The sequence below is a fragment of the Stegodyphus dumicola genome, chromosome 7 (genome assembly GCF_044657685.1).
Source record: "Stegodyphus dumicola isolate Sdum_Otavi_A_Nest chromosome 7, ASM4465768v1".
In the NCBI taxonomy this organism is placed as follows: Eukaryota; Metazoa; Arthropoda; class Arachnida; order Araneae; family Eresidae; genus Stegodyphus; species Stegodyphus dumicola.
In genome coordinates this window covers 94,489,382-94,515,060 of record NC_140774.1, presented here as the reverse complement: position 1 = coordinate 94,515,060, position 25,679 = coordinate 94,489,382, and the positions used below count along the sequence as shown (strand labels likewise).

Here is a 25,679-nt window from a genome sequence, read left to right as displayed (position 1 = left end):
CGCACCATTACGACTGAAGCAGAGTTAACTGAAAAATATCATTATTACTGATCATAAACATTGATATATATATATATTATTGTTTTTCATCAGTAGATTAAAGATTCTAATGTTTATCATAAGTAGATTAGATTAAAGGTAAATTGGAGTCACTACAAGGTTGTTCCTCAACAATATTAATATTAGCAATCGTGTATAAGAGATTTAACACATCCAATTATCAAAATTAAAATAAGAATTCATAGTAGTACAAACTCTAAAAATAAAAATAAAAATGCAAAAAGAATAAAAAAAAAGTGCAAGATAGAAAAGTATAAAAATAAAAATTTCATTTACATATAGAATAGATAGATAGATATCAAGAAATAAAAGAAAGGAAGAATTAGAAAAAACTTTAAAAATTAAAGAAATATTTCAGGAATCAGCTTATTTTAGGAATAAATATCTGTTTTCATAGTAAACTAAAATTTGATGTTTCAATATAGTGTACTTAAAATTTTTGTAAATTCAGTTTATTAAATTATTTTAAGGCTTTGGAGAAATATGAGTCTTGTGTCTTAAATTATATTACAAAAAATATTCAATTACTAACCAAAAGTTACTTATAGAATAAAAACTATCAAGAAAGCACATGAAAAAAGTTTTAATGCGCAAGTTTATAGCTATTGCTTATAATATGATGCATACATTACATACATATATAACCCTGCTGTTTAAATTTTGTTTTGGAATCACTTTAGAAGAATATCGCTTTCTTAGTATGAAGCCGAAAGATATAGAGCAATCGACTCAAATTTTTAAAGATTTTTTTTCGTAATTCGCAGATATTTACTTTTGCAGCTAACATCTTATTATAATAGTAAGAAAAGCAAATTTGGTTGCGTATTTCTTTTATGTTCATTAAACATTGTAAAATAATGATTGATTGCATTTCTACTTATACACATTCACATATTTAATTTGAATTTCACATTTTACTGCATTTCGGAATAAAAAGCATTTTCTTGTAAATGAGGAAAGAGTGACATAAAAGATTTCATGAATGCGTTCAAGAAACTAGTCTAGTCGAATTTATGAAAATAAATTAAGATCAATAGACTCAATGCCATCTGGAAAGAAGTTCAACGGGTGACATTATGTGCATAACGTATAGGTAATAATCTCAAGGGAACTGCATTAACAATGCCATACTTGAATTAATCTCAAGAAAAGATTCTTTCCGGTTTTCGCAGTTTTGGAATCGATGACGACTTTTGATAATTATATACGACCTAGAATACGATTGCGGAAAGTATAAAAGCTGAAAAGAGGTGTGAGGGTCTCATTCTGGAAATAGAAATCACACATTCACCATGATCGCCAAGGTAAGACAAGATCTTTATGTTATTAACGTACATTAATGAAATTTATCCTATCTACATTAAATACTCCTTGCATAAGGCATAATTTACAGTTTTTACCATTATATGATTTTGAATTAATAGGAATATATCCTCTCCAAAAAGGTTAACTTTTTTACCTAAAATAACTAATATAGTTCTTTTTAAAATCTTTTATGCAGTTTATCAAACAAAGAAGTCCAGGAAAAAATGGACGGAATTAATTACTTGAAATCAAAATATCATTAAATACTAGAGAAAAGAAGTCTATATTTTTCACCAGATTTATTTTGTATTTAATACTTGTTAATTATTCTTATTTTTAAAATGTTCCCTCTTTCTTTCAAGCTCCTTGCAATTTATTTATTTATTTATTTATTTTTATTTATTTTTTTTTTAAACTGCAAGAATTTTTGTGAAATTCGATCTAGTTTTTATTAAGCTTCAAATTATCTTAGTCTATTACAAAATGCATTACTATAATGGTAATTTTAAAAAAAAATTTCCTCCATTCATATTCATTTGAATTTGTATTCATATTCGAATACATGACTGAATATTTCATTTCCAATTATTGATACTGGGAAATATTAATATTACATCAACTATGTTAAACATACGTGCTGTCTTATTGTCACAAGTTAACTTTTAAATTTTAATTGCATTAGTTGAAATATTAATGTTCTATAATTTATTGATCTCTTAGTGTGGTATGTATCTAGTTTTTTTGCAGTTTTTAAATAAATTTTCTTCGAATTCGACTAAAAATAATGCAGAATTAAAAGTTTTGATATGAGGTTTAATGTAGCGTTCATAAGTGCACTTATACATAGTAATCACTCTTTTTAATTTACTTTAAGACTTTAAGATTTATTTAAAATTACAGCACTTTTCTTTCAGAAATAGTAATTTAGTTGCAATGATGTCATAGTCATTGATAAAACAATATGCATTTTATTCTTAAATAAGTTTAATAAAAAAAATGTAAATCAAAATTTCATTTATAACTTGCAGATATGAAAACTTGTAAATATCAGCGTTACGTCGGTGCGATAAACAAAAGCATTTATTCAAAAACTGCCTAATAAAAGTGCAAGAAACTACACTTAATTGATTTTGTCTCAAATAAAATAGCATATTCTAAGCTTGACAGTCATAGCTGTTAAAAAGTTTTATAGCGAAAATTAAATTTTCCGACAGCCGAAATTTATTTACATGATAAAATGTAAAATGAAAATGACTTTTCTCGTAGCTTTATTTTTCAAGAAATTATAAAATAATTAAAATAAATTGCTTTAAAATATCGGAAAATATAAAAAAATATGGGAAACATTTAAAGAAAGTATCAGGTATTTATGCAAATGTAGAATAAATATAATAAAATACAAATAAAATATGTAAACAGAATACAAATAAAATATGTAAACAGAATACAATTAAAACATGTAAAAAATAATTCAACAAAGTAGAAGAGACTTTTATAAAAATTTTAGAAAGCACTTTATATAATATATATAGTATATACTAATCTTAAATCGACTATAAAAAGAACACTAATTCTGTCTCAAATAAAAATAACTAAAAGAGTTAAATAGTTTGATTTTTCAAATAAGCTTATGTTATTTAATTTTATATTTATTATAATTTTAAAAAATAAAACAAATAATAAATTTTAATAAATTAATTCCGCCCGGTATTTAAAACATTTATTTAAAATTAAGCCTTCATATTTGAAAATCCGCATTTTCTGAAATCGTAAAATATGTTTAAACGAGATAGATAACTTTCAAAATTTAATGTTATGCTAATAGGCTAGAAGTCTCTAAATCGATAGAATTTAATTTAATAACTAGCCAATTAGAAATTGAACTTTCTTTTCTGCTCTGTGCTTACTTTTTCAGTACAAGGTGTTCACAAACTCTCTGAACAAAGTTAATAGCTTGTTGTTTGGGAATGGAACAACTTCTGTCTTTAACACTGGTCGCACTTTCTCAAGCAATGTTCAAAGTTTTGTGACAAGTGACACAAGTTACATACCTCAACATGCGCACCTTTGATTGTTCTCGCTGAAAGTCCACAACTGAGGGAAAATGTAATTAACCAATGCATCTAGCTAAACTTGGGCTGTTATTGTGTGTTACATCCAACACCAGACATTCACTTTTGGGCTTTCCTGATTCAGCTTCAATGTGACGTGAGGAATTTCGGATTCCCGAATTCTTCATTACTTGTAAATTAAACCAAAACACGTTGTTAGGAAAAACCAGTGATGTATGTGTTATAACACTGCAAACGTTTACAGCACTACCTTTCACAGCGTATCCACAAGGATCTTTGTGAAAACTCTATATATCATTAAACTGGAAACGCGTCTTTTTTATTTACCTAAAGTATTTGATCTTTATATAACCAATGATGTTTCTAGCATTATATTCCAACTGTAAATATATAAGCATATAAACATTACTTACTTAATACTTTAACGTCGAATCAGTTTACGATGTATTTCAATTCATTTAGAGATAAAACATGTCTGACAGGAACATGAGAGATATTTTTCTATTTTCTAGTCATAAATCTTTGAATCAATGCATTTATGATATTTTAATATATTTTGATTTCTGATGTACTGATGTAGACAAAATTTTACAGCAGTGATTCAAAACTTTGTACTTCTTAAAATTTTTATTCTATTCTGAAAATCTTCTAGTTGGATGTTTAATTTAAAAATAAGTTAATTTAAATTTCCTAATTTCAAAGGTTTAATTAATGTCATTAATTTTCTTGTAGGTTGTTTTCCTGTGCACTGCTCTTGCAGCTTCAAACGCCAGTGTCCTTCTGAAGGCACCTCTAGTCAGTACTGGTGTAAGTGCCAGTTCTAGGACACAAGATGTAAGTTCATATTCTTTGAAGTATTTAAACAATTACTCCGATGAGGCCAAGATTAATTACTTTGTCTGTTTTCAGTAGTAACTAATTTTTGAATGATTTGCTGAATATTTTTCTCTAATTGGAAATTTTATTTTTCAGAACGCTTAGTAAATTCTTAAAATTACAATGATTAATAATAAATTTAATGAAAATAGTGATAAAAATACAAAATAACGTCGCATACACCTAAATTTAAGAACTTCAGTCACTGAATATAATTTAGAGAATCTCACCTATATTAGTTATATCCTAGCCTGACAATTAGAACTGAAAACAGAATTAGGTCTTTAAATGAACCATCTCAGTGCTTAAATTTTAGTAACATCATCTGCAACATGAGTAGAGTTGTTAATGATCTTAACGTCAAGTCATGCAAACACTACTGGACATGTTAGTGAGTTAGCTATATCTGAAATATTACCAGAAAGTCTTGAGAAGGTTTAAATAACATTTTTATCTAATCTGAACTTTTAATGTAAAAGGCACTACTTGTGCCACAGACAAATCACCACTTGTAACGATGTAAACTATGCAAGCAATAACAGGCAATTCAATTGGAAAGCTGATAACGTAGTTGATGACTAAATTAATAGAAGCATAATAGCAGGGATGGGGCAAGATGTATGTCAGCCAAGCTAAACTAAAATAATCACTTAGCTATATAACTAAAATAATCACTTTTAGCTATCGGATTTTGGATTTTCTTTCTTTCTTTCTTTCTTTCTTTTTTTTTTTTTTTTTTCCACTATAATTTTCTGACTTTTCTCAGCACAGTGAAAAGGCTTATATCAGCGGAACATTATTAACTAATAAACTTATGAGCATTCTGAAAACTGTTAAAAATTTGAATTCATGAACTATCAGCTGTGCAATATAGAATAATAATGCAATCATGGCAAAGTAGTAGTTGTACTCTATTTTTTTTTTTTTTTACATTTCTTTGCATGTTTACTTTTATGTTGTATGTTATATTCAGGTATGTGTCGTATGTTATGTAAATTGTAAGTTATGTTCATATTGTATATCATAATTAGTTTTATGGTATATGTATATATTTTATATTCTATAATTCTTGAGGAAGCCAAAGATAATTCTGTAGCATATTTACGATCATATTAAATGTAAAAACCATTATCTATGAAAAACTTGTTGTCTAAATTCTTAAATACCAGAAGCGGCACTCTTGCTGCCCCTGAGAGCTGTTGTTGTGGGTAAGGGAGGGCTTGAGATATACTCTTTATCTATGTTGAATATCAGGTGTCCCCGCCCTCCGTCACCAGTCTAAAACTTTTTTTTTTAATGGCGGGCACTTGCCTATGTCGGCATCGTCCTCATATAAGGCCAAAACGGTGGTCTCTTTATTATGGAGGCACCCAATATGTGACACCATTGCCTCCTATGAAGGGACAAACAATTTTACATCCTTGCCTTCTCCGGGATTCGAACCTGGGCCTTCGGTATCGCAGTCAGGCTTCCCTAACCACTATACCGTCTGAGCGGCCCAGCCTAAAACGACACAGTTAAATAAATAGGCCATGAGATGGATTAATTAATTTTATCAGCTTGTAAACTTAAAATATCAGCTTGCGACGGAATGCAAAAGCCGTACTACTCACTTTTAAATAGACCTGGCAAAATTCTTCTAACAGCGCGACGCGAGAGCTAGAAACTCTCTCTTTCTATAAAATTCAAAACCTTCAGCTTATTTATTGTTAAACTTAAATCGCATTTCGGTGAGGAATACGAAATGAAGAAGTTATAGTAAAAATCAAAATCATAATAACAGGTTAACTAACAAAACAACCTCATACGTACAATTATAAATAATGATAAAACGCATTGAATATTAATGAAACTGATTTTAGAAGAAGAATTTTTATGCAAAAAAATTCAAATTATTAGTTTCTTAAAAGAAAACACATTTGAAAATTTCCATTTTTTACTGTGCTGATTTCGTAACGTATGCAGAACAATTAGTGGGTAATTATTGGTTTAATAAGTAGGATATGAATAAGGAATACAGTCATAAACTTTTTCCAGAAAACTGACGCCTTAATTTCTAGTAGAAAACGATAGGTAATGACTACATTCCATTCCTTCAGGGTGCTCTTGATCGGAACTTAGACATTTCATCTTCATGTACTTTGTCTACATTAAATAACTCATTTCATTTCGGCTTTTGATGAAAGTTTTATTTTTAGACTTACTTTTATTCTCAGACATTTAATTAATGCATCATAGTATGAAATTTACAATATACATGTATTATAAAAGCAAAAATTCCGTGCATTAATATAATTTACGGTATTATAATAAGCGAATATTCATAATCCCTTCTTCAAAAATAAAAAGCGTAAAATGATATTTAAATACGTTTAATTATTATCTTAATTTCTTTTTGAATAAAGATCATTGTACTTATTTACTTTAAATTTCAAAATCATGGTATAATTTTTTAACTTTTCTGATAAAACTTTACTTTAAATCTCAAGAAGAAGTTCATTCAGTGAATTTATATCAGGTTTTATCTTTTACTCTACTAAGATTTGTTTTAGCTTCCCCACATCTGGTATCAGGAACAGTATACCAATATCACAATATTTCTATGTTATATTATCAATCACAATATTTCTAATTATTCAAATTAATGTATTCTCTGAATATAAAATTCTAAATGGATGTTGATTGTTTTGAGGTAACTTTTATTTTTAATAATATATCATGTAAAAGTATCAAGAGATTTCCGTCATGAATCTAATCGATAGATAAGATTTCACTTATTCCGCTTTACGTTCATTCGTTTCTGGTTTGGGTAATCACATTTTTAATAGCTTTCTCATAATATATTTTCAAGCGTTTTTATATACTTAATGAATAATTACATTTATTTTAGGCTTATGGAAACTATGCTTTCAATTATGACATCGTTGACAAACTCGGAGCTTCCAACTCCCGATCTGAAGTAGGTGATGGTTATGGCAACAAGAAGGGAACCTACACCATCCACGATATCGATGGCAGAGCCAGACGAGTAGACTATGTAGCTGATAAACTCGGATTCCGTGCCGCTGTGAAGACCAATGAGCCAGGAACAGCTGCCAGTACCCCTGCTGCAGCCCTCATCGCTAGCCCTTACGCTGGACCATCTGTCGATCACATTGCCCCAGTTGCCACTGCAGTCTATGGACATGCTGTTGCCGCTCCAGTTGTAGCTGCTGCTGCTCCTATTGCATACGGAGGCATCGTCGGACACGGAAATGCTTTGGGCTATGGTTATGGTATGGGATATGGATATGGAGCTGGTATTGGAAAGGCTCTGATTCATTAAAACATAAATTACCGAATCTTCCAAAAATGTTAATTTATTATTATTGTAAATCCTGATTATTCTGTAATAAATAAATAATTTTTTGTGTCAAATGAAGAATTTATATATTCAAAAACACAGTTTAATATTTTTTTTCTGAAAAGATGAAGTTCCCAACTGTCGTGTATGGTGCATATTATCTCCATTCACATACTTTAAGCTTGCATAAATCTGAAATTCATGTACTTAAGTATTATAGATTAGAATCTGCCATCCAATAAACAGTCATTTGTATTAAAGTAGTTTATAAATTTGCAAATATTCTTAGATTAATTATGCAATTGTTAAATGGAAATATATTACATCATAAGATATCATAATTTCGAATCTAACTGGTATGTGACAAAGACATCATAAGTTCGAACTTGATTGTGCAATTAAAGTAAACAAATTTAAGCGTGGTTTTTAGCAAAGTTTTTTCCCTTTAAGTTTCTCAAACTGTCAATTTAAAACTCTGTTATATATTTGCTACTTAAGAATCTTTCCATGAGATCATTTGAATCTTAGAGCAGATTGACAAATCTCACGGGAAACTCTCTGCAAACTTTTAGGTGCTAGGTTGAACATCTTTCCTTTTGTAATTAGCTTGGAAAGGATTCTGTGCATGCTCGATCATATAAATAAGGGAAAGTACAGCAAAGTATAATAATGAATAATCTTAAGGAAAAAATTAATCCTTTTGGATGATGTTTCCAATGGCGTTCCTTATTAATATGTTGTGTATTAAGATTTAAGGGAGGATACGACTTTTACTCTTGTACGTTCTCTAGAAAAGTATTATACATATAAATATGTCAGATAAATCTTTCTTCCTTCTTATGCATTCATTATATAATAAAATTATAACAAAAATTTAGAAGGGGGGATTTTTACCATCATTTTCCTTAAGCTAATACGTAATATAAAGTTACTACATATCATGAAATACACATGGTCATAAATGTTATCAGCGTGGTTCATGAATACTACATATAAGCAATTAGGAATGAAGAACAATGCACTCACATCTTGTGAAAAAGCATTCATCAAATCTGGTGACATTAAATTCAGTATGCTGGGATTTTTACTCAGTCTAGGAGTTTATATTGTATCAGCTATATACACTGCTGGCAATTAAAATTGCAATACGATGATAGGAAGCAAATACAAAAAAGATATTTATTGCACGTAAAACTATGAAGATAAAATGATTAAACTTGTAAGGAGTTTGGAGGTTTACAGCCGTGCGAAATAAGTAGAAACAGCTGCCACCCCTGGCAGCCAAAACGGCCCTCAACCCATTAGGCATAGAGTCAAACTGGGCTTGGATGACAAAAGTGGACAATTCATTCCATGCTGCTTTAAGTCCATGCCACACTTCATCAACCGTATTAGCTGGAGAGGGCTGGTGGGCCAGTTTCTCAGCAACCCATGACCAGATGTTTTTAATGGGTGACAGATCTAGAGGCCGTGAAGGCCAGGGCAGCAATCGAATACCCTGTGTATTGAGCAAGGTCAGAAAACGACTTGCAACATGTGATATTGCATTATCTTGTTGGAACAGGGCGTTTGGGGTCGTAGAAGATAGAGTACAACCACTGAGCCTAATATGCTAGAAATGTACCCATCTGAGTTCAAATTACCATCGATCTGAGCTGGAGATGTCAGTTTCGTGCACCCAATAGCTGCTCAAACCATCACACCAGGTGCAGGGCCCCTATGCCGATATCGGATGCAAGAAGCAGGTAACATGCGGTTTCCTCGGACCTCCTTGAAGCTTCCAGATACATATACGGCCATCAGAATACTGCACGTAGAACCGGGACGCGTTTGAAAAGGCGACATTGTGCTACTCCTGTACCCAGCTTTGTAGTTTGGCGCACCAGAGTCCCCATCTCCCTTTATGCTGCATTGTCAAAGAAAGCCGAAGTAATGGTCATCCTGCTGACATTCCACGCTGCTGCAAACGTCGACGCACCTTACGAGCTGATACTGGGCTTGTTGCAACCATGCCCATTTCCTGACTAATGGTCCGTGATGTGGTCGAACGGTTTTGAAGGGCTGACCTCACAATATGTCTGTCCTCTCTGGCGTTAGTCATGGTAGGGCGTTGAGATCCTGCATGCAGTTTAGTATGACCCTTAGCAATCTATTGATTCCATATTCGCATGACTGTGGTTGGATGTCGACCAGTGCGACCGGCGAAATCACGGAGCGATAATCTACACTTTCGATAGGCAACGATCCCGCTTCTATCGAATTTCGAAACTGCTAGTAAGCATTTCCTCTTTTTACTCGAGATTCTGAGCAAACTCGAACCTTCCAAAACACTTTCCGAATGAGAAATCCACTACAGACTTTTCTTTTATGCAGTGCTTCAGATGTTGTTTCTCCCTCTTGCGTTGTCTAAATGCGCTGAAATACTAATTATTTGCATATCCCAGCTTCTTATTCCTTTCATGTGATTTTGACGTTCTTCAAATCATTCCTTCCTGATGTTGCAGTTTTAATAGCCAACAGTGTATATCAATTAATAACTCTGATTTTTCTTATGAGCAGGCTTTAAAGTTTTCTATTTTTACATAATGGTATTAGACAGTGAAATCAAAATATTTTATAGTTCTGTAACTAAAAATTTTCAGTACATTTTTCAAGAAATTTTCTGGCTTTTATCCGTTGTAAATATAGTGCTCATAGTGCAGATGATTCGTACTATCTTTATAAAAGTTATGCGTTGTTTTACTTTTCCCTTGTTTTGATAATATCTGTTTTTTTCATGCGCTTGTCTTTAAACTCAAGTGTATGAAATAATTAATGAAAACTCACATCTCAAATAAGCATGATACACTGAATTTCAAATCTTAAACTGTCAGTATTGCATTTTATTCTAAGAATTGCGTTGCTATTTTGTTTCAATTTTTGCTTCATATATGTTCTATTTTAGTTAGTTAATCTAAAATTTATAGTTTGAAAGTATATTTTACGCCATGTATTAGCTGGAGACGGGTGGCGGGCCAGTTTCTCAGCAACCCATGACCCTCAACCTGTTCTCATGGTTGGTAGTTTGATTTTAGAATTCAGGCATTAAGAAACTTATTGCGCGAATTTTCCTATTTATCTCGCTTTTTGTAGTTATTTTTGAAGCAGCACATTCTAAACGTACTTTGTTTCCTACAAAATACTGATATTGCTGAATTTCTCTAAAATACGTTTTAAAGAACATTCGTTACATTCAGATTAGGACAACCCCCAACAAGTGTTCTTTTTCAGTATTCAAATAATTCATTACTGTTGAAAGTTTCTAGAATCAGTCAAATAGGATCTTTACTTCTTAATATTTTTTATGTTAAATTATTTTCTTATTAACTAAGAGTAACAAGAAAGCAAAAAACAATGAGTATCACTGAGATACTTTTGTTATTAGTCTTCTTAAGTAACTATTTTATGAAATATTTTACAAACAACAGTCACCAACCATTTGGTTTATTTAAAAATAAATTAACAAGAAATAAAATGTAAGTTTATGATATGAAATAGCATTAACTACGGAAAAATCCAGTAAAACGAAAACCATAGACGCTGTAAGAAAAGAACTAAGCATGATGAATGGGGAGTGAGTTCTCATCTCAAAAGTGGGAAACTGGAACTACTACCTTTTATTTATAGTTAGAGGCTTGAGTCTGCGTAAAATAAATAATATTAATAATAAAAATGGCTTTTAGTAGGAAATCGGATGTTTCATAAATCACGGGAAGGAAGTTCAGAGCTTGAACTCTGAACTTAAATAGGCTTGAACTTCTATCATAACATTAAGTTTCCTTGAGTTATATGCACTTTTCATGGGCAAATATTGTTTTTAAATAAACATCGCTATTTTTAGCAGTGCAGTTATTATGCTGCTGAACACTATTCATACTTTACTTCTACTAACAAGTCCGGCAAAATGCAACATAATTAATGCCTCAGTTAATGTACTTTTTCATATTTTTATTTCTATTTATAAAATAACTTACTCACTGAGTTAAAATATTGGAAAACTTAAGCAAAAGTCAAATTACGTGTTACATTTCGAGTTTAAATAAAATATCTCAGTGTATTTGGAGTTTTAGCGAAAAGTCCTCTTTATCAGACGCAAACCATACTATCAATTATTTGCAATTATAGAGAAAAAGTGATGGCATTTTCTCTTGAAATTCACTCAGTTGATTTTTTGATTTCAAACTCAACGCCGAAACAATTTTCAATTCCTCCAATCACTTAAAAATGCCATTCTATATCTTATTTAATTTTTTTACTTTCACTACTTTGTTTAAAAAAGTGAAGCTGAGAGTTTTGTTAAAGATTTATAATGGTCTTTAAGCATGCATAGGTATAACAAATTATTTTCTTAGATTTGAAAAAGGTTTCCGTACCTGCTCTGTATAGAATACCTTGGCATATTGATACAAATCTTAAAAATTACTCTAAATTTCACATGAAACTACACAAAAGTTTTTCAAAACTTTCCGTTAATTAAGCAAATATTACAGTTATATATATAATTATCCCGATATCTTCATCTTCACAGGGTTACTTTTACGTACAAAAAAGTAATTCCAAAATTTGCACTTTTATTGGCAATATTTGAAACCAGGCACTGTTCTGTATAGAATACCTAGGCATTCTGTGGAAAGCCAAAAGACAAACTGACGAAGTACAAAATACTCCTGCTGATGATGATTCCAATATTATGTGGTAAGGCCTAGTATCCAAGCTAAAAGGACCCTCTAACTGACATTAAATCAGACCCATATTATTATACGCTACCCCGGCCTGAGCCACTGTATTAAAAACAGAGAGGAAGAAAACTGCAATCCTACAGAACAAGATCCTTCGAATAATAGTAAATTCCCCTGGTTTGTGGGAAACTCTCAAATTCATGCAGATTTAAAGATAGATCCAATTCAAGAACAAATCTTAATAGATGCACACAATTTGAGAAAGTGGAAAAATCATCTTCCGGTGCAATTGAACAAATTATTATGACCGTACTGCAGAAAGCGTACTTGAAGTGACCTAATTCAATTCCTCACAATTCAAAGTGGTAAATTTGCATACATGTATATTTACTGACAAAGCGAACTGGACTTTGTTTCCTGGCAAAGCGGGAACTGGACTCTGCTAAAATTACTTACTTCATTATTCATCTTATTTTTCATTACTTATATATATATTATTTTATTGTGATTCTGACAAAGCGAAATGAACTTCATGCCTGGCAGAGTAGGCTATATACTTTGCTAATTAACCAAATTCATTTATTGTGTTGCAAATTGTGCTTACGAATTCACTATGCCTTCACGGTAGAACATTCTGATTCACCGGTCGGCTGCTATCACGTGACCCCAAGTCATCTCATTTCACGTAAACTACGCTACAAAAATCTAATTCTCTCAGTAATTATCTGCATTACCTTCAAATTAAATCTTATTATGGAATACAAGTTAAAATGCAAGAATTATTTCAATTCGTACGAATTGCTTACTCAGAAATTATGTAAAATCGCCGTACTTTATTTCTCTAGTACATTCTTATTAGAACTCATGAACTAACCCTTGACCTTACCTTTTCTATATTTTCGCCTTTGTGTGAGCGGTGTGATTGTACCTTAATTGACTTAATTGGGGCATAAAACTGAACTATCTACTCAACATTCTATGTAATTGTATGCCAGTAATGAAAGAAACAATCTGCGATTTGCACACGAATTTCGATGCTCTCCAGTGACAAAGAATCCGCCATTTGTTTTCACTCGGAAGTGCCATTCAGTTTTCACTCGGAAGTGATGAATACTTTAAATTTGTTCAGCAAAGATTCCAAGTCGTGGTGTATTATACGAAAATGAAATATAAGTGTAATGACCCAAACGGTTACAACGACATACAATGACGATTATATGAAGAACTATTTAAAGTGTGAGCTAATGCTACAGAAACTGTGTTTTCTTAACCAGAATTGCTTATTGGAAGTTAGTAAAGTATACGTGAAAATAGCTACTCAGAAGGAAATGCAAGACTATTGGCTGCTGATTCGCTATATTGTTATGTTAATGGAAAACAAAAGTAAATTTATTTTCTCTGTTAAAGAAGATGTTAGTGATATCGATTTCAATATTATTTCTACATCAGATGTAGCCTATCGAGATTTTTAGAATATTAAGTTCTTCAGCATTAAAGAAATGATCGTACTGTGGAAAGCGTACATGAAGGGACCTAGCTCAATTCACCGCAATTCATCATTATCCGAGTTCGACATTAGTTACATCATCGAGTTCTATACCTTTTCAATACTTTGAGTGTAACTTTTGTCATTTTTCAAAAACTGACTGGCATGCAAATGTTAGATTTCTCTTGTTGTAGATAACTAAATAATTGCTAACAGATAATATCATTTAGTTGGAGAAGTTACCAGCATTTACAGAGCTGCTGGGAAGAGGGTTGCAAATTTCTTGAGAAGCCGTTATAGAGAGCTAGGCTATTTTCGGTCCCATGTGTTACTTAGGAAGGTTATTGAAAAATAGAAGGAAAGGAAATTTGGGAATAAATAAGTTGTAATCGACTAAATTTTAAGCTAAGAGCAAAAACAAGTAAATTGTACTTTTTAATTTTGAAACAAAGAAACGTAATAGAAAATGATGATTAACAAATGTCATAGGGAGTAGCTGATGTTGAAGTATGTGGCAGTTCTCAGGTGTCATCGTGTCAAGTTTTATCCGCGTGCTTGACTGCTTGAATTTGCTAGACAGGGAAAATTCGTTTCTGCCTCTTGGTATCATTGAGTTCTGAGATCACCGAGCTGCAGGTTAGTTTTCGTTTTGATAGAAGTTATTTGTTTTTTTCCGAGATAAGAAATAATATATACATTCATTCCATCGGAGTTTGTGCGTTTTTAGTTGATATAAATGGTTGCTCATCAAGCAGGTAAATTTGGGGAATTGATTACTTTCAAAAATATTTGCTGATTCCCTTGTTGCACAGAAAACATTTTTTAAGATATTAATGGAGTTTTATTGCTTAGTGCTTCTGCGTAAGATTTTGGTTTAGAATTTAAATTAAAGCTATTTATTGTTGGTTTAGAATTTAAATTAAAGCTATTTATTGTTGGTTTAGAATTTAAATTAAAACTGTTTGTGGATACTGCTTATAGGAAAAGGCAACGAAAACTGTCCATATAAAGAGAGAGATGCTTGGATGCCTTTTTTAGTACTTTTTAAAGGAGAATTGAATCATATTCATATACCAAGTGAAAAATCACAAAAGTCAACTATGCAACCAGTCCATTCGCTTAGATTCGATCTCAGTAAGAGCTACCAGAATTCAGCGGTCTTAACCACTTGGCTGCTGGTTAGCCAAATTAAAGCTAGACTTGGGAAAAGATTTCGCTTTTTTTTAGTAGTAGAATAGTTTGTGGATAAGGGTTTGTTTAGTTAAATATTAGGACCGTATACTTTTCGATACTATGGTGTCTTGACCGTTATTTTGGTGTTTATATGGTTTCTAACTGATTTTATTTAAAGGAATTTCGAACATCCAACGTACGATGCTGGACGTTCTCCGAGACCGTTTGAACAGGTGTTAAAAGGCAAACTTGTGGAGTCCAGAATGCTTTATGCAACGTGGTTGGAAATTGTAGATATTAAGTCACAGGAGTTTTGTTATTTCTGGTAATTATGCCACTGTGGAATTCGGTTTTTGTATTTTTCAATTATTATTATTTTATAAAAATCTTATATTATCTGTTTGGTTCTACCTGAAAGATATTGTTGCGTGCGTGAGGGTTCGTAATAGATCGAATGCACAAGTCTGATAAAACGTCTGATCACAAGAAATAAAACAAAATGCTGAAATTTTTTTCTCTGACATATTCGTACAATATCACACAATACTTATATTTTAAACTACTAAAACGTTAAACAGAACACAATTAAAAGCGCAGAGAAATCTAATCCGATCTCAAACAACAACTACAGCTCACTAAAACAACTAAACTGTGATCCTTTTTTCTGGCTTTTATATTTTATATTAATCAGTTACGAGAAGCTTCCGGTAATTTCTATTCTCGAGGTTTATGGAAAGCAAAAGCAATTACGAGATATCTATTTATTAAATGCATATGCTCCTGTATTTTTACTTTTTCGGCGTAACTTTCTATAAAACTCGTCACGCGCTGCATTGCACGGAAAAATGAAACAATTTTAATTACAATTTTACTAAAAATAGAAAACTAAATACAAAAACCGTAACAATATTATATATTTTGTAAATATTTTCTTTGTTATCGGTTGAACTTGAAATAATGGCACGACAATTTTAGTACCATTCCTGGGCTAGCTGAATAATTTTACGTACATAGAATCTTCTTTTTTCTTTTCGATACCTGCTGAGAAAATTTCATTTTTAGTTCATTTTCATTTTTCTTCATTATCGGGGCAAGTGGATAAACTATGGAGCGTTTTCCTCCTTGACTACGTAGTGTTCAATATTTTGAGATTTGAACGATTTTCTGAGCTTGCGGTTGTCATTAGAAGTAGCTGGGATAATTCTGAAAAGTTCCCCAGTAAGGTCGAGTAATTTTGATTTGCGATTTTCAAATCTTGAGAAATTCACTGAAAGTTCAAGGCCCTAAGTGGATTTAGCCATTATTGGCGGAATAGTGGTGAGTTGAATTATCGAATTCTGATGCTGTGATATAAAAAGAGCAACTGAAAGAAAGAGAGAAGTAGTAAAAGATACTTGAGCTAAATTTTGGTTGGTAAATTTTAACATCGTCGAAACAAAACGTTTAACCTTAAGATCGAGATTTATATCTTTCAACTTTTAGTAGTTCATGGCATACTTCTTCGAAATCAAAGGCAGGTAATATGCTGTCAAATTTCGTTATGTGGGTTATTAATAACAAAACGAGATGACAATTTTCAGGGCATCCATTGCAACCCTAATTATATTTTGAGTCCTTTCAAATAGTTAGGATATACAAATATTAAAAATATTGTCAGATTTAACTTTGCTATCACGAAACCACTTACGCTCGATTTGCCCATTCTAGCTAGCAGTTGAAAGCGCATCACGATCTCTGAGTATTAGCAGTAAAAAACACTAGGCCATTATCAACATTTGCTCGCCGGATCCTCGAACTTTAGCAGCAGACCACAATTTACTGACTCATATCTAGACTGTGTCTATAGCTAATCAGATGACTATTATTTTTAAAATAACATACCTTGTATGTTTGATGCTGCTGTCTTATAACTTCACATGCATAACACGGTCTTTGTCTCTTCTGTTCTATTCGTTATAATACATATTAAATAGTTAGATATTGATCTAATCTACACTCATGTCCATAAATTAAGGATAATGCAAAATCAGGCAAAGGAAGAGTTAGAAGCAAAACAAATTTGACTTATTTGTAAAGCTTATTTATTAAACAAAAGGTAAAGAGCAAAAAAAGATGCTATATGTTTGATATTATTAAAAAAATTAGCGATTTTTTCTCCCTGGAGCAAATTACAAAAAAAAAACCTATTTACAAAAAAACAATATTACACGGTTTGTATGATTGTTAATACATTGTATGTCTCCCAGACGATGCAATACAGTCCGTACAACGCCTAGGCATGCTGAGTATCAAATTATCGATCTGATCTTGGAGGATATTACACCACTCAAAAAGCAATGCTTTCCGAAGTTCCGGTAGACATGTAGGAGGTAGTTGACGAGCTGTAACTCTTCGGCCAAGCATGTCCCACACTTGCTCTACTGGATTCAAGTCCGGTGAGAATGCTGGCCAGTTCATACGAATGATATCCTCCGATTGAAGGCATTCGCTTACGATGTTTGCACGGTGAAGACGGGTGTTGCCATCCATAAACACAAATTGTGCGCACATGGCGACCCGAAACAAACGTATATGTTGTTCCAGAATAACGTCCCGATAGATTTGAATTGTCATGGTTCCAATTTGAACATGCAGGTCAGTTCTGGAACCCAGAATAATTCCACCCCAAACGAGCACTCCTGCACCACCGTAACGGTGTCGTTCAATGATGTTTTCTTGGTGGTAACGGGTACCTGGAGCTCTCCATGTGAAAGTCCGGCGAGAATCAGACTGCAAGCTAAACCTGGACTCGTCGGAAAACATCACAGAAGCCCACTGTTGCGGTGTCCACAATGCATGCTCTCTACTCCAGGCTAACCGCAGGCGACAGTGAGTTGCAGTAAGTGGAACGCATCTGACAGGTCTACGAGCATATAGACCAATCTGCTCTAAGCGTTTGTACACGGTCTGCCTTGAAATTGTCGTACCAGTGGCTGAAGAGAGCTTACGAGACAGGTCTGAGGCTGTGCTCCGGCTGTTTCGTTTGGCAGTAACTGCCAAATACCGGTCCTCATTCGGCGTTGTAACTCTGGGGCGACCTCTGCTGTAACGTCTACTCAGATTACCATCATCTTGGAATCGTTGCCAAAGCCTGGAGATGACACTCTGGGCAATTCCAAGTTAGTCTGATACTTCTAGTTGGGTACGCCCACATTCCAGAGGGCTGATAATTCTACCACGTAAAAAATCATCCAAATGCGTCCTTTGAGTCATAACTATTCGGTTAATGCACTGAAATGCTTATAAAGCGCCTCCGAAAAATTTTACTTCTTTGCCTGTATTCCTTATATATCACCCTCTTACACTCTCGTCATTGTGACGTACCATCGGTGTCATCTGGTTACTTCCTGAAATTTGCATATGATTCTTGAAGTTGTGTGTAGTGATTTTACAGGTGATATATTTATTTTAGAGTTCGATTTCCGCGTGACTCCGAATTATCCTTAATTTATGGACATGAGTGTAGTATATATATATATGTAAGAAATAAGAAATTTAGAACCTAATCCCCAAAAAAATATGCTATATACATATATTGTTTGAGAAAAAGAAATTTCATAAACAAGGAAAAATTGCTTAATTCACAAATTTTGAACAGCAAAATTAAGCTGTAAACATTAAAATAAAGAGATCTTTGAGTTGAGAGATAAAACTTCTGACGACAGATTGTTATTTTAAATATTCAATAAAAGCAATTATAAAAGAAGTATCGTCATAGCTTCTAAGTATTCCTTCTGTTTGTAGAAAGTATTAATTTTGCTTTGAGGAAAAGCAAAATAGCGTTTTTGACAACAGCGCTTTTAAAAAGGCTTCTTACAAGCATGTAAAGAGCATCTTTACAAGCAGAAATTGCAAAGTTTGGTTTGGTTTATGCAATTACGGCAGAGCTTCGAGAGTTATGTGCCTGAAGGATGCCTCTGTGGTAGATTCTATAGCCTTCGCATTATATATTATCACTAAATATTAATTAGATAGTGATATTATTGGAATAATACTTTTCTGTCCATAATAACAGACATTTCATTAAATAGATTAAATAAAAATTGCTCGTAAACACATCCCTAGACATCAAAAATAACAAAAGACTACTGTAGTGCTTTTACTTCAAATATCTCGATATTTCAAGAACTCTGTTAAAATCTTTTCCTCCCGAAAAGTGTTTCCCTAATTAATTCCAAGCGCTTTACCCAAACACAATAAATGCACAATAAAAAAACTAGCATTTGCTGTAAGTACTTTGCTGTATTTTCCCCCTGTAATTTGTAAACGATTTAAAGAATCTTATAATAGCATAGCTACATGAAATTTTTTCTCTATATATAGTACCTATCATCAGATTAGGTCTAGATATCATGTAAAAGGACGGAAATTAGCATTTAGGATTCGGAAGTGACATAATGTTGTAGGGATTTATACTTATTATAACTAACAATTTAAAGTTTGAGTTTAGACCTTTCCTGTAAACCTTCATTTCCCTAACTGTCAGTGCCAGAATAGTTAAATGTTGTAGCATGCGGAAGGAAATGCAAATTTTCTACTTTGAAGGAAGTAGTTAACAGCCGAGTTTCGGTAGGAGAATGAGAAAGGCTATAGCTGCCGTTTTTACCGTCGGTACGTTTGCTTATTGCTGGTTCAACTAGCTTAATTGCATTTATCTGCTTGAAAGGGAGTTTAAGTTGCCGTATCTCGCTGAGCCCTGTAGGCTAGTTTTATCACTTGTAAATATTTCAACTTTTAGTTTCAATTGTCTGACTTTCAGTTACCGCCCAAGCAGAGGCGAAGTTTGTTAGCGTCGAATTGACGCATTGTAAATTTTTCAAAGATTTAATAAAGGGTACTTTAACACTTCTCCTGTGTAGTTTCCTGCTACTCCAGTATACAGACAGAATTTCATTCACTGGACTCTACAATATAAATAAAACTTACAGTACAAATTTCACTGTCTTTTTCTTCAACTACAAAATGAAAGAAATTTAAACGTACAGAAATGTATTCGAGTTAGAATTCCAGTTATTAAGTTTCCTTTTTTAATGAAGTTTATTTGTTTCTGCTATTTGTAGCTTCACTTGTCATGCATATCAGTTGTCATGTATACATACATGTAAGAAAGAATACCAATAGCATATATAGATAACGACGTGAGGGGTAAAATTTGTATTATTTAGATAAACTGATATTTGGTATGTCTTACAAAACTTCCTTATTTAAACCAGTTTTCTTGCTAACTCACTACTTCCCTACAAAATTCGCTTAATCGCAAATCCAAAGACTTGAGAAATAAGAGTAAACATTCCTCCCTGTTTACATATAGTGAACTTTCGTTCATAAAAAATAATTGTTTCAATTTAACTATGCAGATAAATACCCCAAAACCGTGATGAAAATGCAAAGTAATACACAAAAAAGGGCTGGAGATGCAGATATGTTATTTAAAGAAGTATGCTTTTTACATAGATCAGTTATCATGCTAAATAGGAAATTGCTATTCACAATATTGCTCTCATTAAGATAGAAAGCAGGATAGAAATTACAGAAATAACGTTTTTAAAAGATATGCAAAATCTTTTCCTATTTTGCTGAATTTATAACTTTTCTCTACTGGGCTTTTCTAAAATTTGTTTGCGTGATAATAATTGCAACATAAAGAAAAAACAGGCATAAAATTCATAATTTATTGTTGTATAATTTAATAATTTAGTTTAGCATATTTACACTGAAAATCGTAGAACAAAAATTTTACAAGATTGCCTTGGCAAGGCCTCCTCCAACAGCGAGTTTCCCAGCTCCCAAACCAAGATATCCATTGCCGTAAGCAAGGGGCGCAGCAGCGATTCCGTGGCCTACAACACCAGCACCAAGAAGACCGTTACCAATTAGCCCGTTTCCATAAGCAAGTGGGGCAGCAGCGATTCCGTGGCCTACTACACCGGCACCGAGAAGACCGTTACCGATCAGTCCGTTTCCATAAGCAAAAGGAGCGGCGGCGATTCTTTGTCCAGCAAGACCCAGTGGAGCAGCAGCTACAGCAACAGGAGCAGCAGTCAAGGCGACGGGAGCAGCAGCAATTCCGACAGGGACGATGTGGTTGATGGCGGTTTTTGAAGAAGAGACTGCGGGAACTACAGCCGTTCCAACAAGGGCTGGTGCACGGGCTAATCCATATCCAGCTCCATATCCATAGCCGGCTCCGATAAGGCCACTACCTTGAACAGCTGCGATGGCAGCGAAAAGAACAACAACCTGGTTAAAGAAAAGGGTTAAACTCTCAATTAAATTAAATGAGGTTGTTGTACCATTTCCAAACTGCCATGTAATTGTTCAGATAAGTTATGTCAAATGTATTACGCACAGCATCTGCTCTTGCCTACAGATTGTCCATGCCACTTTCTGTTTAATGAATTGTGATTTCTATTCATTTTGAATGATTCTTTACGGAGAAAAAGCACAATTAGTTCAGTTTAATATATTAAAAATTATTCTTCTATTTTTATTTCCATTTTAAAAGGCTGGTTTATTTTTTAAGCCCCTGCTAATTTACTAAGAATTTGTTTTCATATGAATTCGATTTTAGTTCTTTTGGCATTAACATTTATATAACATAATTTAATATATTACAAATTCCTGAGCATGATTATTTAAAGCCCTCTCTAAGCAGTGTTTTTGAATTGATCTCAGTAGTTGAAAAGAATATGAACTAAACAAGATGATAAAAATTTGTAATGCTTAAAATGTTTAAGAATGGAATATTTTAAATAAGATCAGTAAATTTTCTTATTTAAGGAGTCTTAAAAAATGAAATTTGAGATTTTACGTCAGAAGCTTGAAATTCTTGAACGCTTTTCATGATTGCCAATGCTCAAAGAGTTAGAGAATATATTCTGGAAACTTAAGTTATTATTGTTGCAGCTGTTTGTTGCTCTTGGTGCTATTGCTATTTGTATCAAATTTTTAAAAAATTGATGTGTACGCCACATGACTTCCTTGCACGGAATATTAAATTATACCCATTTTTCCTGCCTTTCATTTAAACTTCTTGAATTAAAATAAATCTACTTTGCCGATAGCGCATAAACCACAATAGAATAAATGCACTCTAAAATTTACTATATTTATTTGCCATAGTGACACTGTGGCGCTAGGTTTACTTAACAGCGTTACAGCTCATTCAGTTTATAACTCAGATTGTACAAAAATTATATAAGCTGAAGAATTACCTAATAGTTGCTACATGTTCTATTCAAATGCTACAATAAATAAATATAAAACAATGTATAAAAGAAATTAAACAAATAAAGTCTCCTTTGTCCCAGATAGACTGGCGACAATATTTGCTGCTAATATGAAACACTCATATCCTCGAATTTCATTACAGATATATTTCTCATTCAATTAATTCCGTTCTAACTTCGCAGCAATGCAAAAATACGTAAAATCTCAAAATACCTTTATTAAAAATTGAAAGATATAAAAAACATAAAACACCAAATACAGTAAAAAAAAATAAAACCAAATTTTACAATTAAAATTAGAGTTTCTGCGCAAAAACAAGCAATTCGGTCAGCAGGCAAAAAGGCATATTTTTCGGTGCACGAAACTAAAAGTTTCCTTTTGGTCCCACTCAGCAAAAAGAGACTGAAGATGGAGCAAGATTTAATTCATTGTTCTGCTAAGTATCAAATGCAAACAAATGTGGCTGCTATGGTAAGAAAAATCAGGCTAAACTGCATTTAAACAACTTTTAAATTGTTTATAATTCTACAACTGTTGCGTGCACATTAACTAAAGGCATAAAAAACCTTAACCGAAAGATACGAACAACATAATTCAATTATTTTTAAAGCAAAAAATGCGCAATTTACCAACATATAATAATAAAAATAACTGAGCTCAATGACCTGAGTAACAGAGTGGGTATATATATTTATATATTTTTGGTGCAGCCGTTTGTTACCAAAAAGGGAGGTGCACAACTACGTGCTATAGCAGCCCTATATACAAAATTTCAATGTTCTGAAGCTAATCGTTTTTGAGTTATGTGAGATACATACATACATACGTACGCACGTACAGACGCCACGAAAAAATCTCTTCTGAATCCATTTTAAATTAGTTTTAAAATTCGTTTTGGGAGAAAAGAGTTCTTTATTCTGTTCTTACGTACAGACGTCACACAAAATATCTAATTAATACGCAAAAATTAAATTTCATTCAATAACGGTCAAGATGGGTAATTTTGTTGAAATATGATACTCGGAATTTTTTCGTAATTACAATACTTCCTTTAAATCGTACAAGGAAGTAAAAATGATGCTGAATCTCTTAAATAACTACAACTGAATACCGAAATTAGAACAAAGATTAATTGCTTCAAACTCACATCCAATCTATTGAAACCAAATACAAGTAATTTAATATATTTAGGACCTAAGAGGCTTCGCACCAGACGAGACATCATCGTGACCTGAATTACAATATTCTCTTTCTTTATATTTTATGAAAAATTTTAATAACAATAACTTCAACACTAAGGATTAAGAATTATAATGAAACCGCAGTATTGAACCGCTGTTCGAAAGACAAATAGTGTATTAACGTCAGTTCTGCAATAAAATTCAAATTCTTATGCTCATGCATATAACAATGCATATAACATGCATATAACAATCGCAATCATTACTGAAAATATTAACAGAAAAAACATGAAAAATTCTTACGAGATGAAACGCAGTGCAAACTTTCCCGATTCAAATATTTTTTTTCTGTTTTACATAATGTTTAATTACTGGAAAGAACATAGCTTTTATCGGTTTTTATCTAACTTTAAAATTTTTCAGCAAATGCATTCTTTTCAAAGATTTTATACTGTACTAATGTAAAAATTTTATAATACAATATAAAACGTTATACAGGGTATGTATTAATTTTGGTGCTAATCTACGAAATTATGATGCACAATATCTCCAGAATTTTGAATACAAATATATGGAATATTTCATATTTAATATATAAAAGAATGATATATCTTTTTTTCTCTAAATGGACCATGTAAAAAATATTCTTGAGAAATTCTGTGTATAGAAGTATTTCCTTAGAATTAACATTTAAGAAAATATAATCTATAGCCACCTTTTGAGACTATTGTGTACGTACTGTGTTACAAAATCTAAATGTAATACCTTTGTAGAATGGAACCGATAGACTTGATATGATTTCATAAAGTAGCTTAGTTAAACCTATGAAGATATTTGTTTCACTAAGTTAAAATAATATTGCTTACCTTTGCGAACATTTTCAAGTTTATTGAGGTATTCAGCTACAGATGTGAATGATTTTCTACGAAAACTTAAGTCTTTATATACCGTAGACAGCAGCCGAAAAATCAAGTTAGATGTGGTTATAACAAGGACGAAGTAAGATACTATATCTGTCCTTGAAGTATAATTAACTCAAGTGAATGCAGTGGATTTGCATACATTAAAATTTCCACGCATTTCAATATTGTCTGGGTCGATATCGATTAATAGTTGAAGAACAACCCGCTGGAAATATTTCCGCAATTGGAGTTACACGTGTAAGCAAACAATGTGTAAGAATGCTGGAAACACGTTCTTGTACTGGCAAAGAGGATATTTTCTTTTAATATTACGTTTTCTTATTTTTCCTCTACATTTTGACTTGCCATATCTTTTTGTTGATTCTCAAAAAGGGTTCAAATATTATTCAATAGCTATCATGTCTGGATATATTTTAATGCAATAACATTTTTTTTTAAATTGGAAATTATGTGACAAAATATTTAATTTATGCCAGTAACTTTGGAAAAAAGTATTAATAAACTCTGTCAGAGATTATATTACTAAATCAATATTACAACAAAACTGACTATAGATTCAAATTTTATAATGGTGAAATCTTTTTAAGTAGACTACATTTCACAATATTTTACACATGTTTGTGGTTTTTAATTCATCTCACACGAATGCCTTTATCATTATGAATCAGCAATGCATTACATAACATGATACTAAATTTATGAGGAATTTAAGGCATTTTCGTCTGCTTGATGTGTCAAGCTGCTGTGTTTAGTATATCTAATCTACACAGCACACGTAGATATTTCATAGAGAGAAGACATAATTTATTTTTATGCGTTTAGAGCCCCTGACATTTTTTCTTCTTCGCTATCTTAATATGTGTATATTTTTCAGGTTAATAACTTCAAATTAACTCTATTTCAGATATATTAAATAATTTTAAATGATGTTTTTTTAAGTAAAAAAATTTAAGAATTTAAAATTTTATAAAAAGAAAATTCTTTTTCGAGACTCTGTATAACTAGAATATTTGTTTATATGATGAAATGGTTAATGTAAAATTCTCATTTACTGAAAAATCTGGGTATAAATAAATACACTACACAGGTTGCTTCAGAAGTATTCCACGATAGAAGAAATTTTAAACGGTTGATCATAGATCAATGATTTCGACTTGAGAAATGAACAAATTACGTAAGCTTTCAAATTATGACAATTACGATTACACGATCTTTTAATAAAAATGCACGAAACTTAAATTTTTCTGCTTACACAAGAAGAGAAGGTTAGTGG

General features: G+C 32.1%; 2 protein-coding genes across 2 annotated transcripts in view; one reads left to right on the top strand and one right to left on the bottom strand.

Moving 5' to 3' along the window:
* Positions 1 to 1,309: 1,309 nt before the first annotated feature.
* LOC118187981 (adult-specific rigid cuticular protein 15.7-like) lies at positions 1,310 to 7,737 on the top strand. Its single transcript, XM_035358297.2, has 3 exons — positions 1,310 to 1,364; positions 4,170 to 4,271; positions 7,204 to 7,737. The coding sequence occupies exons 1-3, from the start codon at positions 1,353 to 1,355 to the stop codon at positions 7,636 to 7,638; spliced, it is 549 nt and encodes a 182-aa protein (XP_035214188.2). The 5' UTR covers positions 1,310 to 1,352; the 3' UTR covers positions 7,639 to 7,737.
* A 12,993-nt stretch (positions 7,738 to 20,730) lies between these two features.
* The window catches only part of LOC118187994 (uncharacterized), a 38,040-nt gene continuing 33,091 nt past the window's right edge, over positions 20,731 to 25,679 (bottom strand). Inside the window, exon 4 of the mRNA XM_035358317.2 lies at positions 20,731 to 21,312. Within this exon, the coding sequence (XP_035214208.2) occupies positions 20,809 to 21,312 (504 nt within the window). The 3' untranslated portion in view covers positions 20,731 to 20,808. The remainder of the gene's footprint in view (positions 21,313 to 25,679) is intronic.

What these genes read in the sequence shown, in the direction of transcription:
- LOC118187981 (XM_035358297.2), top strand. An exon ending in CCAGTTCTAGGACACAAGAT is followed by an intron (nt 4,272 to 7,203) that starts GTAAGTTCATAT and finishes CATTTATTTTAG; the next exon opens with GCTTATGGAAACTATGCTTT.